The 19,302-nt window shown below is 36.3% G+C and overlaps 2 protein-coding genes across 4 annotated transcripts in view; one reads left to right on the top strand and one right to left on the bottom strand.

Moving 5' to 3' along the window:
* The first annotated feature begins 3,295 nt into the window (after positions 1-3,295).
* LOC121248366 (MADS-box protein AGL42-like) overlaps positions 3,296-19,302 on the top strand; it is a 36,784-nt gene continuing 20,777 nt past the window's right edge. Inside the window, exons 1-2 of one of the 2 annotated variants that reach the window (XM_041146826.1) lie at positions 3,296-3,946; positions 4,032-4,233. In XM_041146826.1, the coding sequence (XP_041002760.1) occupies positions 4,052-4,233 (182 nt within the window). In that variant the 5' untranslated portion in view covers positions 3,296-3,946; positions 4,032-4,051. The remainder of the gene's footprint in view (positions 3,947-4,031; positions 4,234-19,302) is intronic. The other variant, XM_041146825.1, reaches the window with a different exon arrangement.
* On the bottom strand, positions 6,630-9,090 carry LOC121248387. Of its 2 annotated transcripts, none has more exons than XM_041146848.1 (5): positions 8,912-9,090; positions 8,713-8,813; positions 8,016-8,094; positions 6,963-7,055; positions 6,630-6,807 (listed from the first exon to the last, which is right to left on the bottom strand). In XM_041146848.1, exons 1-4 carry the CDS (start codon positions 9,033-9,035, stop codon positions 7,030-7,032), a joined length of 330 nt encoding a protein of 109 aa, XP_041002782.1. In that variant the 5' UTR covers positions 9,036-9,090; the 3' UTR covers positions 6,630-6,807; positions 6,963-7,029. The 2 variants fall into 2 exon arrangements, with proteins under 2 accessions (XP_041002782.1, XP_041002781.1); XM_041146847.1 differs by having other exon boundaries at positions 6,973-7,055.

The following is a 19,302-nucleotide window of genomic DNA, read 5'->3' as shown; positions in this document are numbered from 1 at the left end:
AAACCTTAGGGCTTGTTTGGATAGATAAATTCATCTTATCTCATTTTTTTTCATTTCATTATTACAATTTTGTAAAATTTTTATATAAAATATAATAAATTCTAACGCCCCGTCCCCGAAGGTCCGGAGAGTTAACTCATGTCGGTAAAAATCATTTTCCATCCACATAGTATATAATCAAATTTTTCTCTATCTCACAAACTACTCATTAATTCACATCAAATACTCCAGTATAATTAATCCAAGACAATATAAAGTCTTAATAAAAACATCAACCTCCCAACAATTCATATCATCAGAACGCAACAAACTTACTGAATAACAAAATCCTCAATACTCAAGTAAACCTCCTATTCTTAAACCGTTATTCTTAACTCCTCTTACCTATGCTCCATATTCTTGATTCTCAACTGGAAATATTCTAATCATCTGAAAATATTGGAGATAAGAGGGGGTGAGTTATCAACAACTCAGTAAGCAGAGAACATATACTAGCGTGCAAGCATGAGCCTTTTTAGAAAATTCAGTATGCAGAAGCAAAACATTATATTTTTATATGCAGATCTCAGAAACATATTATCAGAAAATCAGAGCGACTTTTCAATCTTTTCATACTCCAAAAGAGTCAAATGTTCATATTTAAAGATCCATTTCATATTCAAAAACACTTTGGCATAACATAATCTGAGCATCATCATCATATCAAAACAGAGCATCTTACAGAGCAGAGACCATGTTTCTCCCCCGTGGTAGAGTTGTGCTATCCCCGGTGGCCAAACCGGGCAGAGACAGAGGCGAAATCTTTCTCTTATTCTTCTCGGAGCCCCGAGTGTGCACACAGGAAAGACCACAATAAAACCACATTGTTTCCAAAGTGGGTGCACTCAGAGACAAAGAAGTTGGTACTAACCCAAATAGAGCAGAGCATAACAGAGCAGAGTAGAGCAGAGACATAATCAGATACAAAATCAGTAAACCATACCAAAGGTTTTCAGATGCCATATCAAAATCAAACAGAGTACCAAAACATAATCATATCATTCTCACATACTGAAAATAAAAGTTGGAGCATCTTTCTAAATAAATGCACAATTTTTCAGATTCTCAATATCGCTCTTTTTCAGATTTCAGAGACAACATGACAAAATTTAGCTCATGTCTACACAATGCATGTCAGAAAATATTTTCTCTTTTTCATACAGAATTCATTAGTAGTGCAAATAAGTGACCGAGGTTGATTTTTCTCAAGTTCTCATTTCATCACAAAAATATGCAAAGTTTTCAGAAAGTCAACCTCAGTCTTAATAATTTGTGTAAGGTCTAGTATAGGAACTCCGCTTACCTGGAATTCTTAGTTTTTCCAGAATTTTTCTAAAAAATGTCGAGTCGACTATAAATCGTCACCTATAAAACAATCATGTAATTTCCGTAAGTTTCCAATCAATCACATATTTTGATATTTTAAGCCTAAATTTCTAAAATAACCTATTTTAATTCCTCAAAACTTAAAACTTTCATAATTCCAAAATATATCACCACTTTTTATAATCATCAATATCCACCGTAACCAACGTCAAACTCAAAATACCAATATTTAAACCCGAAACAACCAACAAATCTCATAGCATAAACCAAATCACACCAACAACCAACATTTCACAATACCAACCAAACACACAACTCCGTCCACAATCCATCCGACCCCCGAACTCTTCAGACTCAGTCCGGCATGTCCAACCAGATTACAATAATATGAGTTAATGTAAAAATATATTTAAATCACGATAGTTCTTTGAAAAAATACTTACAATGCCATAATATAATTTTTGAAAGATCACGGAGGTGCTAGAAATGGCGGCACAGCAGCAGAACAGTGCAAAAGGCACTGTGGCTGTGGGTCTCAAAAACTCACTTTTGAACGGGGACAAACCAAGATTCGAAATTGATAAGGTAGGGCTTAAGGATGTCGGTGAAGTTAGTGGTGGTGGTTGGCCGTGAGTGGCGGCGCAAAGGGTGGTTGAAGACCAAAAATACCCAAATTGGAAATGGGGTTGGTTGTGCTTCACCGGTGACGGATCGGAGCTGGGGTTGGGTGCATTGGGTTGCTAGGAGGTCGATGATGAAGTGGTGAACAAATGGTAGCCGGTGGTGGCGCGACGGTGGCGCTGGAGTGAAGAGAGCGCCGCGTCTTGGTGTGGTACGTGGGGGCTATCGGCGGCGAGTTAGGGGCTGAGATTGGTGGGGTGGTATCGCCGGCCGGTGGGGAAGCTAATGGGAGGGGCGGTGTTGCGCATGACGGCGCATAGCGGCGACTAGGTGGAGAAGGAGAAGCGCACGGGGAGAGAGAGAGAGGAGGTGCCGCGCGGGAGAGAACTGGAAGGAGAAGAAAAATGAGAAGAAAAAGAAAAGAAAGAAGAAGAGAAAAAGAGAGGAAATATAAAATGGAGGAAAAGAAATAAGGTCTAATCCTTGCATCTTGGGTCACAAAAGTGATCTAACGGAAATAATTTCAAAACAACAAGTACAATAAAATAATTCAAACATAGTGATTAAAATGAAAATAAATAATTAAATCCAACAACAAGTTAATTTAATATGAAAATAAATTTAAATGCATAACAATAATTAATATTAAAGAAACATGTCAAATTTAATTTTCAAAAATTAAAAATCATAAAAATAAGCCCACTAAAATCTGAAAATTTTAAAACAAGAAAATCAATTTTTAAATTAATAACAAATAATCCTTCAATTAAAAATACATTAAAAATATAGGGTGTTACATAAATAATTTAATTTTTTAAATTTTAAAATAATAATAATATTAAAAAATAATATTTTAATAATAATTTATTTAATCTATTTAAAATTATTTCCTCACACATTACTGTACAAAACAGAGCCCAGATATTCCACCGAAATGGGCAATCCCCAAGACATGATGAATCTCTCCACCAAAACCACATGACACAGAATTTCCCCTTCTCCTTTCCAAAAACCTCCCCTCCCTCCCTTTTCCCAACAACAAACGCAAAATAAAATAAAATAAAACAAATATATAAAAAAGTGTGAGCTGACCCGCGGCACAATGCGATCCACGTGACGCGGTCGACTTCCATTGGTCTAGAATCAGAACTGCTCTCGTGTCTATATCTGATTGGGTCGTCGCGAACGTCATTGTACGATGATGTTGACGTTGTGAGTTAACTGAACCTTTCTTTGTGTATTTTTTTCCCGTTGGAGCTGCTCCACAGTGGCTGGACAGTATTATAATAGTAATAAAAACTTTGCTCGGTTTGTCTTTCTAATCTTTTCTTAATTTTACCAAAACAAGTTAAGAGATATGGATATGTATTTTCTTTATTTTATACGTCAAATATGATCTTCGAAGTTGCCTTTTATTCTTCTTTTGGTTTGTGGTTGAATATGCCTTTCTTTTTCTGTTTTGTGGGGTAAGAGCTCGAGAGAGAAAGACAAGGATTGATTAATACGGAAATGGAGGGGCCTGTGGTATGGGTGTTAAAGAGACCCATACACCCATATCTAAGAAGACCCAATATGTTTTTGCTCTTAGAATCTCCCTAGGGTTTCTGAGATTTTCTAGCACTCTGATATGTAACTGGGGTTTGTTGTCTAAATCTTGCCGGTGTCTGTGCGTTCTGACTATTCATATAAAAAATGCCCATTTTTTTGTGTGCATCTTTTGCAGATTCTGGGGTTCAGTTTTCCATAAAAGCTTTTAATTGTTAGTTTTTATCTAGTTTCTTTTTGGTTCTGGGTTGTCACAATTTCTCTCAAGTTTAGCACTAATTTCCTTCGTATATATTTCTAAATTCTCCCGGAGTTCTTCATCTGTAATTTTTCCTGTAAATTTTGACATATCTTTCCTATAGTACTTTTTGAGCCAAAGCATAAGCGTTCTTGGAATTTTCACCAAAAGTAGTTGGTGAGATTTGGATTTATTTCATGCTGATCTTTTGTACACTTTTCTCCGATACCGATCGGGGACATGGCATACTGATATGAAGCAGTTTTTGTGTTCATTTAGAACATGGTGAGAGGGAAGATTCAGATGAAGCGAATCGAAAACGCGACGAGCCGTCAAGTCACCTTCTCAAAGCGTCGAAGAGGACTGCTAAAGAAGGCCTTCGAGCTCTCCATCCTTTGCGAGGCCGAAATCGCCGTGATCGTCTTTTCCCAGAAAGGCAGGCTCTATGAGTTTTCAAGCTCTGAGTATGTTTATTTTCTACTTCATCTCCCAATACAATAATTATGCTATCCTCCATTTCTTTTTGTCTCTACTTTTATTTCTCTCTTGTGCTTCTTCGATACGCGTAATCAAAGATTTGTGAGCACTTCCATGTTTTTGGAATACTAATGACTGCGTGATGTAGCTTAAGGTCTGGGAAATTGCAGTACAGGCCTAATGTACGAGGAATTTGGCCTTTCTGTGTTGGATATGTTTCTCTTTCGTTTCTTTTCAATTATATGCTCCGTGTGTGAGTGTCTCAGTGATATCTTACTTACTTTTTAACATTTTTCCCCTAGCAGTTGGTTAGATTTTACATGGGAACTTTTTAGATTGGCTAATACCTTTGAGTTCCGCTCATAGCTATAGCCAAGTTAGGAGGCAAAACAGCTCTAGGGATTTCCTTTCTGTTGGCATCTTGCTGTTTTCTTTTCTTCCATCGTCTGGAGTTTCAGAACCATCTCCTTAGTGGTTCTGATCTCTCTGATCTATCTCTTCTGATTCTGTGCCGCTTTTCATCTTTACTGATGTATCTGAAGTGCCTCTCCAATTATTAATTGTCTCGTTATGCAGGCAATTTTCGTTCATTAGGGTTTGTTAAAGTCGGACGAAAATACATACAGCCAGTGAGATTTTGGAAATGGGGAGCCCCCCAGCTTGCCTTTGGTCCTTCTGGTTCAACCAATGGGATTTTCCCTATTCCGCCATTTTAAATGCAATTTCTAAACCCTGATCTGCATGCTAACATATCATTATTACAACTTCCCCCAATTTCCTTGCCATCATATATAGATTCCGTCGTATGAGGATTGCATTCTAATCCTTCAATTAAGAAGCCTTTAATAACAGTAATAAGTACTTATTGGGAAAAGTTGCACTTTTAAAGCTGAATCAACCGACAGTAATGGTTTTACAGTACAGCGTCGTGGGTAATATAATGAATGTTATTTTATGGGGTGGTTGTACTTTGTGTGTCTACTCAAACAAAACAAATATATATCTATATATCTATATATATATAATTTATTGCATTTGATTCTGTTGAGAGCTTGGTTTACGTTCATTCTGTTGAGAGCTACTTAATTGTTTGCATCAGTTGCACTTTGATATGTTAGATTACATGATATATATCAGGAGAAACTATCTTAATTAATTGCGTTCTTTGACTTCTAATTAGTCTTGAGCAGCTATATATATATATATATCTTGTTTATGTGGCATGCATCGACATTAGGCAATTAAGATTCTTAATTATGACAGTATATCAATAAGTACTCTTTCTTTCACTTCACTGGATTGAAAGTTTCTAGATGAAAGTGTAGGGAGCATGGCTAGGAAAAACAAGTGTAGATCGAGAGTTACATGAATGGGACAAATGAAAGTGTAGAGAGCATGGCTAGGAAAAAAAAGTGTAGATCGAGAGCATGCCAACTTTATATCATGTTTATTTCGACAGTTTTATGCGTGCTTGTGCCCACATATGCAATATATTAATTCACATGCATATAAATGTTTAGTTAAGACTTTATTTTATGTTGTACAAGATTTCATGCGTGCTACCAATTGTCCTCATCTAAATCTTTGTTGAGCTAAGTTGTTTTGTATATTCTAATTCCTATTAACTCTCGGTTTCATAGTTTTAAACTAGTAAAAAATAACACAAGATTTATTTTTCTTGTAAAAGAAATATATATTCGAAAATTGAGTCAGTGGAAAATTATACTCGAACAGATGGAAAACGGTTTATGCTTAGCAGGATTGTAAACCATCTTTCAATTAAGCTCCATGGCTCTTGTGACCAGCTCATTATCTCCCTTCAATAAATTCTTTGTGCTACCGCTATCACCTCATGTCCTCTCCTCCTTAACTCTTATAACCACCACCAATATCACACCTCACTCGTCCCGGCCCACTCTACAACATAACTGCCACTTCCTCTCCATCCTTCCATTCCTCTTGGCCTTGTGCTTCTGTTTTTGGAGGGTCCAAGTGATTTGAGTAGAATATGCAAATATACTCAAGAACACAAAATTCCAGCACACATATACTAGTTCAAGAACAAGCTATTTGAGCTACTAGTACGTGTTCAACTACAACAAAATCACTCTCTTTCGTCCCAAAAAGTTTCAGTTTCGTCTCTAAAAGTGTTTTGAGACGAAATTTTTTCGTCTCTAATTTGTCTCAAAAAGCCCGTCTCAAAAAGTTTTTTGAGACGAAATTGATCATTTCCGTTCGAATGGATTTTTTTTTTGGAGACGAAACAAATTTCGTCTTTAATAATTGTTCGAATGCCAAAAATACCGTTCGAATGTACAAATAATAACTTTTTCCGACGACCTCTTATCGCAGGAAAAAGTCATTTACAAAAATTAAAAAGAAAAAAAAATTGTACTAAACCATCACTGTGGTGTCTTTTATAAGACATACACAAAATAAAAAGCATATTCATTCAGTCTTCTCTGTGAACCATTACAAAGCTTGAATTAATTCTGATGCAATCCGTGTGCAACGTGATGAACCCATCGTGGAGGAGGTGAGTCCAAGTGAGGTGAATAAATCTGAAAGAAAAGTATGTATCAATAATTTAGAGGTTACGGGTCACTAAGCAAAACACTTATTTTCACAACTTTCTAATTGATCAACAAATCATCAACTAGATTTTGTATAATCTAACAAATGGTTGAAACTAAAAGCAGGAGATCAAGAGATAAACTCCAACTCACATAGCCAAGAAGCGTAGAGATGACTAAGCCAACTTAAGCCAGTAAGTTGGCGTTGCATCATGCTCCCCTGTATATCTGAAGATCTGAATCAGCCATTGAAATGTTAATGGATAACACAACAGACTAAACCAAATGCCACATCTATATATATAACGCAGTTGGCACATGTGGCTTATTATATTATATGCAGCATATATTTACTAAAATAGAGATGTCATTGAGCTTTAATTTGGTCTCAGTTGAGCCATTTACTAACTTAAAAAAACATACAAACAACAACAAAAATGCAAATCATTGGATATGCAAGGAATGGTTGTACTAAAATTGTTGTAGTGGCTGATGGCCATTGTTATGAGTAATAACAAGAATGTATGTTCTGTTTCAAACAAACAAAAAAAAGAAATTCCTAACTGATCAACTATACCTAGAAAAATTGATCAACCATACCTAGAAAAATATTGAGTATAAAATATCATAGATATCATGAAGACCCTAAGCAAATTAATTGCACCATATATTGATAATCAAATTATAATTAAATTATTTCATCTAATTGCACCAATTCAAGCAAAACATACTACTTTCATTTAATTCCAGGCCACTGAATTATATCAACCCCACACTAGTAATAATTATATAATCCAACAACAACTCTAATTTCAAAACAACAACTCAAAGTGATTAATAAACAAACCATTGAAAGCCTTTATAGATTTGGCTTCAAATAAACAACTAAGCTAGGAAAAGGGGCACAATCGTACAGATAGGAATTCATAAAATAAACAACTATGGAAGAAGAGCTTTGGAGAGACTAGTCTGGCAGCTTCTATAAGAAGAGCTTTGGAGAGAAATGAAGATATGGAAACAAAGATCTAAGTCTTTCATATGATCTTGTACTCATACAAACTAAAACATATAGTCCCAACCACAATACTATCAAAAACACCTTCGAGGCAACTTAGTCACTACTCAAATTATTTCAGTTAACATAGAAGCTTTGCCTTGAGCCATTTACTAACTTAAAAAAACATATAAACAACAACAAAAATGCAAATCATTGGATATGCAAGGAATGACTGTATTAATGTTCACTAGGCATGCTCTTGATGATTTCAAAATCACCTGAAAACCATCAAATATTGCAACAATCAGAACAAATCAATTTAGTTTAGGACTGAAAAAAGTTTAATGGCTCTGCTTCTGCTACATACCAAGATCAATAACGCTAAGACAACATACTCTGAAATCGCAAATCATCAAGTTCAACTCTGGGCAACCACATTATTGACCCCCAAGTGGCATCGTTGTTATTCATCAAGCTAGGGTAAAAAAAATTTAGAATTGGAACTTCAAGATGGTATAGATTTCTCTAAATTATGAAAAGAAAAGCTAAAATACACACCACTCCACCAGATTAATAATGTAAAGAATCATAATTTTTTTGTTTTTGAAGTGGAGCCTCACTTAAGCAAGGAAGCCCTTCAAAAACCTTTAGAGAGTAAAATCCCGCATACATGACCCCACCAACTACAACCATGTATAGATAAGGTAATCCAAGGGAACTCCTAGTACAAAATAAAAATTAATAACTAGAAGTTTGAAGATACTATCAGATATAGGAGACTTAAAGAGATTTCATGTAATACTAGGATTTTCTAGGAAAATTGGTTAAGGCAGTAGATGACGTTTCTGGAAAAGGTAAAGTTCCTATTTTTTTTAACATAGGGTTCAAAAACATACCATATGGTCTTCCTTTGCTGCTGATGATTTCAGATCAAACCGTAAGCACAAAAATCCCCAAATCCATGCATTGCCTGAGCATACTCCTCTCATTCTAAGCCCTAAAATCCAGAATTTATAACTGAAAAACACAAGAAATTCACAAAACTTCTGTTTTGAGGGAGAGATAGAAGAAAATGATAGAAAGAACAAAGCCTACCGCAGGTGACTTGGTGAACGCAGACGATGGTGGTGGCGCAAGGAACCACTGGCAATAACAGAGTAGCCCGTAAGCCCAAAAATCCCCAAATCCATGCATAGCCGGCCGAGCATACTCCTCTCATGCTAAGCCCTAAAATCCAAAATTTATAACTGAAAAACACAAGAAATTCACAAAAGCAAAGCAATGACTTCTGTTTTGAGGGAGAAATTGAAGAAAATGATAGAAAGAACAAAGCTTACCATAGGTGACATGGTGAAAGTGGATGATGTTGGTGGCGCAAGGAGACAGTGGCAATAACAGAGTAGATCGAGACACAGAGAGTGAGAGTGAGAGAGAAGAGAGAAATAAGAAAGTGGCGTGGAAGAATGAGAGAAAGGAAGAAAGCTTACTTTAGTGGCTGGCCGGATGTTGGAGACGAAGGTGGTGACTAGAGGCTAGAGCATCGGTGATGACAATAGAGAGAGCGGAAAATGGAGAGATGGAGAACAAGAGTGAATAACAAAGGAATGAGGGAATAGCTTGTTTTATTAGGGATTGATTTTCGCGGTGTTATTTGAGAAATTTACGTTCGAATTATGTTCGAACAACAAAAGGTTTGATTGCCGCATTTTTTAGAGCAAATATTTTTAGGGACGAACTATTTCGTCTTTAGATACTACCGTTCGAACTATAAAGTGGTAGTTCGAATTATACTTTTAATAATTACAGTTTTTGAGACGATGTTTACGTTTTGTCTCAAAAAATTACTTTTAGAGATGAAAAAAAATTTGTCTCTAAAAAATTGTCTCAAAAAATCAAATTTGTTGTAGTGGTTAAGGCTGCCGTATTGTTGGAAGGCTAGGGGTTAAGTCGACATTAACGTCTCTTAATTCAGAGTCGAATGAAACTTTGACCACAAGCAGCAACCTGTACACTGCAGGGAAGTACAGAAATCATACCAATACTGCAACAAGAACAACACCTCATAAACTACAACCAAGACCACAGAAAACCCAACAATAAAAAAAACCCATAGGGGCAAAAGATGCAACCAGCTAGCAGATAAATCGATAACAGTGCATGTGTGAAACCAGCAGATAAACGACAGTGTTCACACTTCCAGATTTCCTTTCAGATGATAAATGATTTGTACGAGTTACAGTAAACAGGTTTCGCATAGGTCTTTTGTAAAAAAGTAGACTATCATGAAAAAATGTAAAAAAAAAAACTTTTTCTTTTTGAGTGTGACCCACATTCTTATAAAAAATCTGCACAAGACTTGTCTATTTGGAACCTATACGTACCTAGTATTACTCTTGCAGCATATATATATATATAAACTCTCAACTTAAGTGAAGTTTGAACCATTTATTTAGGTTGTGAGGGTGTAAAACCGTGGAGGGAATTAAACTTCATTTGCGTCGAACAATAAGAGTAATCATCCAATGCACACTTCCATACCTTTTCTGTAAGATTCTCTTATTTTATCTATGAAAATCCTATATTTGACCTGACAAGACACGTAGGGGGTAGGTTACATATGAAAAAACATAAGAGGGAGGTGAATATAGGTGTTCTATGCCAATAATAACCAGTTCAAAAGTTCAAGAGGGATAACATTTCCAGCAATTATAGTCAATAAAAATTATTAATACTGAAGGAAATTAAAGTAAATAACACAAGGTTTTTGTTGAAGAAGTTGAAAATTTTGAAGAACTTAAAATAAATAACACTCTGGGTGCTCACCCGACACCCAAAAATACACTAAAGAAAAATTAATTACAAGAAGTTCATAGACACACACAAGCAATCTCTCAATTAGTTTCTGTTTAATCATAAAGATGGCTTGCATATTAGGTTCAAATCTACTTGGATGCAAACAATCTCTAGGGGCCATTGGACTGGATCTTTTTTTTTTTCCTTAATTATTTGAGGTACACTTGCATGAAACTTCTTGTCGAGAGCCTCTGCACCCCCGAAATTAGTCGGGATGCTTTTTCCAGACACCCAGTGCCAATAAAAATAAAAAATAAAGAAACAAGAATGTTCAAGTCTCTCTCTCTAAAATAATAAGAAATCTTGAAATGTGGCCTCTCAAATCTGATGTCGTGAATATAGGGTTAATAAAGAGAAGATACATCATTTTAAAAGCAGGATAATCCTCTGTACAAACTTAAAAATTTTCATTTTGCTTGAGCCAATGTCCTGCATACACCTCGTGAACTAGTTTCAAGTATTGTTAATGCAATTGCCTCCAAAGGTCTAGTGTGCCATCTAGCAAAGTCTCTAGAATTTGGTCAAGTATGTGTCGTGAGTGCCTAGTGAACTCCACATTTTTACATATTTTCCAATCCAATTTCATATCATCTCATTATTACAATTTTCTCAAATTTCTACACAATATAATAAACAATTCAACTTTTTCAAATATCAAAATATCACACGCATTGGGTCAGGACATGGAGGGGCTCGGGCTACAATTGAAGGTAGATGTGAGTTGGGCTTGGGCCACGGCCCAGTAGAGTATCAGAATTGGTTGTATTGTTGTGTTACACTTTTAATTCCAGAAGGCCTTGTATGCCAGTATGGTCATTAGTAGTAGTTGGTTAAGTCAGTTTTACCCTTATTTTGTTATTTTGTACTGTAGCTAGAAAGGCCAGTGATTGGCTAAAATGTATTGTGAAAACTGTTAGAGAGGTTCCACTTAAATTCCATAGCAACACCCTGTAAGTACTATATGAAGAATCTTTTGAATGAACATTCTAGAATTTCCTCACTTCTCTCTCAATTTCTGGAGGTTACTCACCCTCTAAGTGAGTTGAGCTACAAAGTTTACCCTAATATCTCTAATATTGCTACACTTGGTATCAACCATGGTCAATGAAACACGCATGAGCCAGCTGCAGGAAGGCTTAGCCAATCTCTCCAGGTCCACGGATTCCCAGTTCAAGACAGTGGAGACTAAGCTTCTAGCCTTAAGGCAATCAAATTCAATGATACAACAAATGGCAGCATTGACTGCTGAGTTGCAAAGAAAAAATCAACATTCATCTGATGGGGAAGCTTCAAACCAGCACCATCAAAGGCAAGAGTCTAATGAACTTGAAAGGGAAGCAATGCCAAGGTCAGTATGTATTGACTTTCCAAGTTTTAAGGGGGATGATCCCAATGGTTGGCTCTATAAAGCTAATCATTTCTTTGCATATTATAACACACTTCCTCACCATAAATTGAGATTTGCTTCCTTCCACATGGAAAGGCCAGTCATTGATATGGTTTCAAGACTTAGAGGAGTCATGAGGGTTGAGGGGCTGGGAGGAATTTGCACAGCCCCTTATTACAAGGTTTGGCCCTAGCTCATATGATGATCATATGGAAGCCTTGACAAGGCTAAAACAGATTGGCACAATGGATGATATAAGTCTTAACTTTGAAGCCCTATCAAATAGATTTAGAGGGTTATCTGAATCCTATAAGCTCAACTGTTTTTTGAGTGGATTGAGAGATGACATAAGGTTACCTATGAGAATGTTCAAACCTGACAATTTGTTGATTGCCTATAGTTTAGCGAAAATTCAAGAAGAATATTTGGGAATCACAAAAAGAAGTTATAAAGGGATTTTGCCTCTTCCTGACCAAGGGGTCCCAAAACACCTATCTCTTGCACACCCTACAGCTCCAAAAGGACCTTCCAAAGCTCTGGTTCCAGTGCAGAAAATTAATCAATCCCAAATGAAAGATAGAAGGGATAAAGGCCTCTGTTACTACTGTGATTCCAAGTGGAATCCTGGCCACAAATATCCTAACCCTAAGTTATTTTTAATTGAAGAACTGGATGAAGGGAATTCAGTGGAAATTGTATAGTCAAATGAAACAATGGGAGAGGAGTCTAGTAAATTGCAGCTGGATGATAACCATCCAGAAATATCCCTCCCTGCCTTGGTGGGTTCACAAAATCCCAAAACAATGAAGATTAAGGGTAAGGTGGGGAATCAACTGATAGTAGTGCTTATAGATTCAGGCAACACCCATAACTTCTTGGACCCTTCGGTGGAGAGGAAGGGCAATATTCTAGTTCTGGAAGAGGAAAGGTTGAGAGTTGGGGGGCCAATGGTGAAGAAATTTTTAGTGAAGGAATGTGTCCAAGGCTGAGCTTTAAATTACATGATGTGGAATTTGAGTTCAAATCTGAAGTGCAAGTACTGGTTTTAGCAGACTGTGATATGGTGCTAGGAGTGTAATGGTTGAGAGAATTGAGATCAATATTGTGGAATTTTGGTGACTTAACTAAGAGATTTAAACAAGGGAGCAAAAATGTATTGCTGAAAGGTCTATGTCCCTTTAGGACCATTGAAGAGGGGGGCCTTTATAAAGATAATAAACATGAGAAGAAAGGTGCATGGGTACATTTAATAAAAGCAAAAAAATTCTAGGAATCAGTGGAGATTCCAAAGGCTGTTAGAACACTTAAGGAAGAATTTTCAGAGGTGTTTGGAGAACCTCAAGGGTTGCCTCCCAACAGATCACATGACCATTCTATAACCTTGTTACCTAACACACTGCCTGTATCAGTGAGGCCTTATAGATACTCTTATTTTTAGAATGATGAAATTGAAAAAATTGTGCTAGAGTTACTGAAAACAAGTGTGATCCAACCAAGTCAAAGTCTCTATTCATCACCAGTGCTGCTAGTGAGGAAGGCAGATGGTTCTTAGATGATGTGTGTGGATTATAGGGCATTGAACAAGGTCACAGTGAAGGATAAATACCCAATCCCTGTAGTGGAGGAGTTCCTGGATGAGCTTAGTGGAGCAAGGGTTTTTTCCAAATTGGATCTACGATCTGGTTATCACCAGATTAGGGTGAGAAAGGAAGATGTTCCTAAAGCTGCTTTTAGGACACACCAAGGGCACTATGAATTCCTAGTTATGCCTTTTGGGTTAACTAATGTCTCCTCTATTTTTCAAAACCTAATGAATGAAATTTTTAGGCCTTATTTGAGGAAATTTATTATGGTTTTCTTTGATGATATTTTAGTGTATAGCAGAACATCAAATGATCACTCACAACACTTGAGGGTGACCCTAGAGACATTGAGACAACATTAGCTACTAGCTAAGGCCCCTAAATGCAGTTTTTCAAGGGCTGAAGTGGCTTACTTAGGCCATTTGATATCAGCTAAGGGAGTAATAGTTGATCCTGATAAAATCAAGGCCATGGAGGAATGACCTTTACCTACATCATTGAAGGGACTCAGGAGCTTCCTAGTACTGGGTATTACAGAAAATTCATTAAGGGTTATGGAAGTATTGTTGGACCCTTGAATGGGTTACTAAAGAAAAACCAGTTTGTGTGGATCCCAAAATCTAAAGAAGCCTTCCTTAAACTAAAAGAGGCAGTCTCAAAACCCCCTGTACTAGCACTTCCTGATTTTACTCAACCCTTTGTGATTGAATGTGATGCCTCAGGGAAGGCCATTGAAGCTGTGTTAATGTAGAGAAATAGGCCCATTGCCTATTTTAGTCAGACCTTAAAAGGAAGAATATTATCTTGGTTAACTTATGAGAAGAAACTTTATGCATTAGTGGCTGCCATACAGAAGTGGAGGCCCTATCTCATTGGATAGGTATTCACTATCAGGAATGACCATCAAAGTTTAAAGTTTCTGCTTGAACAAAAGGTGGGCACACCTCTACAACAAAAATAGGTATCTAAGCTACTTGGTTATGATGTTAGGGGTGGAATATAAAAAACGGGTAGACAATCGTGTGGCTGATGCTTTATCTAGAAGGGATGAAGTTCATAAACCAAAAGTGGGCTTGAGTATTGCAGCTCTGTCTATTCCTACAGTTGAGTGGTGGGATGAGGTTAAAGAAGGGTACAACCAAGACCAGTATGCCATTAAAATACTGAAGCAGGCTACCATGGGGTTGTTGCCTCAGAAATTTTCAGAAAAAAAGGGGGTATGTTATTTTACAAAAACAAGTTGTTTGTAGCTGAGCACGGTGATTCTTGACAGAAATTATTGCAGATCTTACACAGTGGGCCATTAGGGGACATTTAGGGTATGACAAAATCCTCCATAGGGTGAAGAAAGAGTTCTATTGGCCCGGATTGAGAACTGACCTAAGGGCTTTTATAAGAAATTGTGAAGTGTGTCAGAAGGTGGAGGCAGATCAAGCTAAGCCTAGTGGATTGTTACAACCCCTCCCAATTCCCTCTCAACTTTGGTTGTACATCACGATAGATTTTGTAGAAGGGCTACCTAAATCTCAAGGGTTTGATAGTGTGTGGGTAGTGGTAGATCGTCTAACTAAATATGGCCACTTCACTCCTATCACTAGGGGTGTAAATTTAAATCGGTAAACCGGAAAATCGGCCCAGACCGGTTGGAAAATATATATATAAATTAATTTTATATATTATATAAAATATTTATATATATAAGTTTTATATATAATATATAATTATCTATTAAATTTTTATATATAATATATATAATTATATATCATATATGAAATAATTTTATATTATAATTTATAAATTATAACATAAAATGTTAATCTTAAATATGAACATTTATAATTTGTTTGCTCATATGTTATTAATATAATTATATATATGATAATGTTATTATAATTTATAAAATAAAAGTTTAATCTTAAAAATGAAATTTTAATTGATCATATGCTTTAAACATAATATGTATATTAAATTATTAATAACATTTTTTTTGTTTTTTATAAGTAATAATATTATATATATATATAAATATCAATAGGAGTAACCAAGTACACTGGTTGTATACAAGAAAACACCTAGCCCATATAAGAGAGCCCCTAATGACCTAAAAACCCATGAGAAACCCAAAATAAACCAATACCCAAAATACAACATTGTCCAGCTCTTCCTTAAACAGATTTTGAGGTTGCATGGGATGCCTCAGTCCATTGTCTCAGACAAAGGGAGTGTATTTACCAGTTTATTTTGGCAAGAGCTTTTCAGGATACAAGGCATCTATCTGACCTTAAGCACTTCATACCATCCACAGACTGGTGGTCAAAGTGAGGCTGTGAACAAGTGCCTAGAAAATTTTCTAAGATGTTTTGTGTGTGATAAACCCAAGGCTTGGGCCTACTGGATTCCCCTAGCAGAATGGTTGTATAACACCACTTACCATTCCTTAACACGCTTCACACCCTTCGAGGCTTTATATTGTTATGCCCCACCAAAATTACCACCCTATACCCCTAGAACTACTAAGGTGGAAGCTATGGAGGAGGAATTGAGATCTAGGGATCAGATTCTGCAATTGTTGAAGAAAAACCTACAGAGGGCTCAGGATCGCAGGAAGAAGTATGCTGACCTTAAGAGGAAGGAACATCAGTTAGAAGTGGGAGAGTGGGTGTAACACCCCCTTCCCGTAGGTTAGGTGTGTCACGTGTTTTTCATAAAATAAACCCGGTAATAGATCCCATAATTTCATAATTAAAAAAAACTGAACTTTTATTATGCGGAAAAATGTCTAATAAAACTGTCTTCCAAAACATTAAATAAAATAAACTGAAATAAATCCATGTCATAAAAACATGTTTATTTTAGAAAGTCTGAACTAAAAATAAATGCTCCTTCTACTCCTGGCCTGCCTGCTCGTAATCATCATCTTCACCTGGGTGGTTAAAAAAACATGAAAACAAACTAAAATGAGTCGATGACTCAGTAAGAAATCTATCACAACGTAAACGTAATAAACATAAGATTTTCATAACAACTTTCATGCTGAGCTTAAAAATTCATGACTGTTCATACTGATGCATATGCTATGTATGACTGTTTTAACTGAATTAACTGACTGATCTGACTGATTTAACTGATTTATCTGACTGGCCAACACACTTAACCCTGTGTGCAAGGTTGTGCACCAGCCCCACATCCCACTGCAGCAAGGGGAACTGCTGATAGTATTCTAGCATACTATGGTGGACCACGACTGAGTTCGTGGCTTACACACCACCCTGAAACTGAACTGCATTGGTACCATGCATCTGAATGGCCATCTTATTAACTGATCTGAACTTATCTTACACTTGAAATTTAAGATGGCTTACGTGTCTTATACACATGAGATGCATGACATACTACATACATAATCATAAATTCTGAATTTAAACATGATGCGGAATGACATGGTCGTATGCTATGCTAGATGACATGCTTGCATATGACATGAGCGGTTCATAAATAGTGGCTATCAATGAACTGGCTTGGATGATACATACATATAAGCTAACTGTGATGATCCTAATTTATGATCAAATTTACTTACCTCGCTGCGTGTCTTCTTGAATAATACTTTGTAACTTGAGACCTATATTCAATAAATAACTATCACTAAATTGTTTGGAAAATAAATAAATGCTAATATCTTACTTAACTAATTTCGGAATTCTAAAATATAGTCAAACCAATATTTGTTTAACACTAAAATCAATAATTCATAGTATTTAAATTACTTAAAATACTAATTTATAATTTAGTAGAAATACTCGAGCTATTTTAAAATAATTCACAAAAAAACTTAAATTCTTAAACTAAGTTTCATTTCTCAACAAAATTATTAAATCTTATAAGAAACTTAACAAATTCCACTAAATTCTTAACATAGAAATTTTATTAAAAATCTTACTAAATTGACAAAGGAAATTTAACTCAAATATTAGACCTAACATTATACTTTAAAACATATTTCTAATTCTTTAAACATTTTTATTAAAAATGAACCTTTAATTAACTATATTTATTTAATAACTCAACTAGTAAAATTAAACTCAATAAAATTCACTAAAATAATTATTGAAATAAAATAAGATCAAATTCAATTTAAACATTATTATAGTCTGTAAAAAGGTTAAAACTCAGGCCCATAATAATAATAATACAACAAGAGCCCAATCAAAAGAACAGGCTCATCACACGTACGCACAAGGGCTTAGGGCCCAACGGCCCAATAAGACCTACGGATTCATTCAAGAATCCGAAAACACGGCAACAAAGGAAAAAAAAACAGAGAGCTGAGAGAGAGAGAGAGGGTCTGCGATGGTGGCTCACCGAGGGAGGGCTGAGGCGATGGCGGCGCTGGTGGCTGGGAGTGACCGGCGGCGCGACTGAGGGTTCCTATGGTGGTCGGCACCAAGTGAGAGAAAGAAAGAGAGAGTTTAGAGAGAGAGAGACTGAGCCGAGAACTACCGAAATCAAAAACAAAGGCTGCGGCGGTCGAGATCTTACCGGAATGGAGTGGGTGTGCTGGGGCTGAGCTGGTCGGCAGTTTCTGGTTCCACGGGTGGTACTCTGACGTCCTATGGTGGTCGGCGGCGGTTGGAAGAATCTAAGGCTTAAACGGCAGTGTTTTGGTACTCTGGGTGTTTCAGAAGCAGAAGCTTTGGAGTGGCTCACGAGATACTCCTCTCGTACGAGGTAAGCGATATTTATAATGGTTGCTAATAGAGGAAAATATATGGAAAGTTCTAGAAGGATAGAGACGTGCAGAGTGATTGAGAGTGTAGACGTGCATGAGCAAGAGAGTGGAGACGTGCATGTATAGAAGATACTGGGCAACAAAGTTGGATTTTCCACTAGGATGCTAGCGAAAATCACTGAGAAAAAAAATACGGGTTTGGTGGTTTGAAGTTTTCAAACAGAGGCTAACAATGTGATGAGGTTTGGTGACTAGAAGAAAAATTAAACTTTAAATTTCAAAACAAAACCGTAGTAACATAATCTGATACACTTTAGAAATCCTTATAAAACAAAACTCTAACAAATCATAAATCGCAACTATAATAGAAAATATAAAGATAAAGTACATATAAATTCTGATAAAACTATAATCATAAAAAATATAAATTCTAAAAATATAAGTTTACTAGGAAAAAAATTACTTATATACCCTAAAACCAAAACTGGTATGTCACAGTGGGTTTATTTGAAACTCCAACCCTATACACAGCATTCGTTGGCTAGCCGACTGATCCTCAAGTTATCTCCTAGATTCTATGGGCCGTATCAGATCATACAAAAGATTGAAGAAGTAGCTTACAAACTAGATCTACCACCTTCTTCTTCCATACACCTTGTATTCCACATTTCACAAATTGAAAAGAAATTAGGGCAACACGCTACGGCTCAGCCAACTTTACCACCCACAAACATCAAAGGAGCAATAAAACCACCAGAAGAAACCATGGCAAGAAGACTGAGAAAATCGAAGAACTTACCAGTGGTGGAGCTTCTGATCTGATGGTCCACACAGTTAGAGAGGTTCCACTTAAATTCCATAGCAGCACCCAATAAGGACTATCTGAAGAATCTTTTGAATGAATATTCTAGAATTTCCCCTCCTCTCTCAATTT

Source organism: Juglans microcarpa x Juglans regia, chromosome 2D (genome assembly GCF_004785595.1).
Source record: "Juglans microcarpa x Juglans regia isolate MS1-56 chromosome 2D, Jm3101_v1.0, whole genome shotgun sequence".
NCBI lineage: Eukaryota > Viridiplantae > Streptophyta > Magnoliopsida > Fagales > Juglandaceae > Juglans > Juglans microcarpa x Juglans regia.
This window is presented reverse-complemented; position numbering and strand designations above follow the sequence as displayed.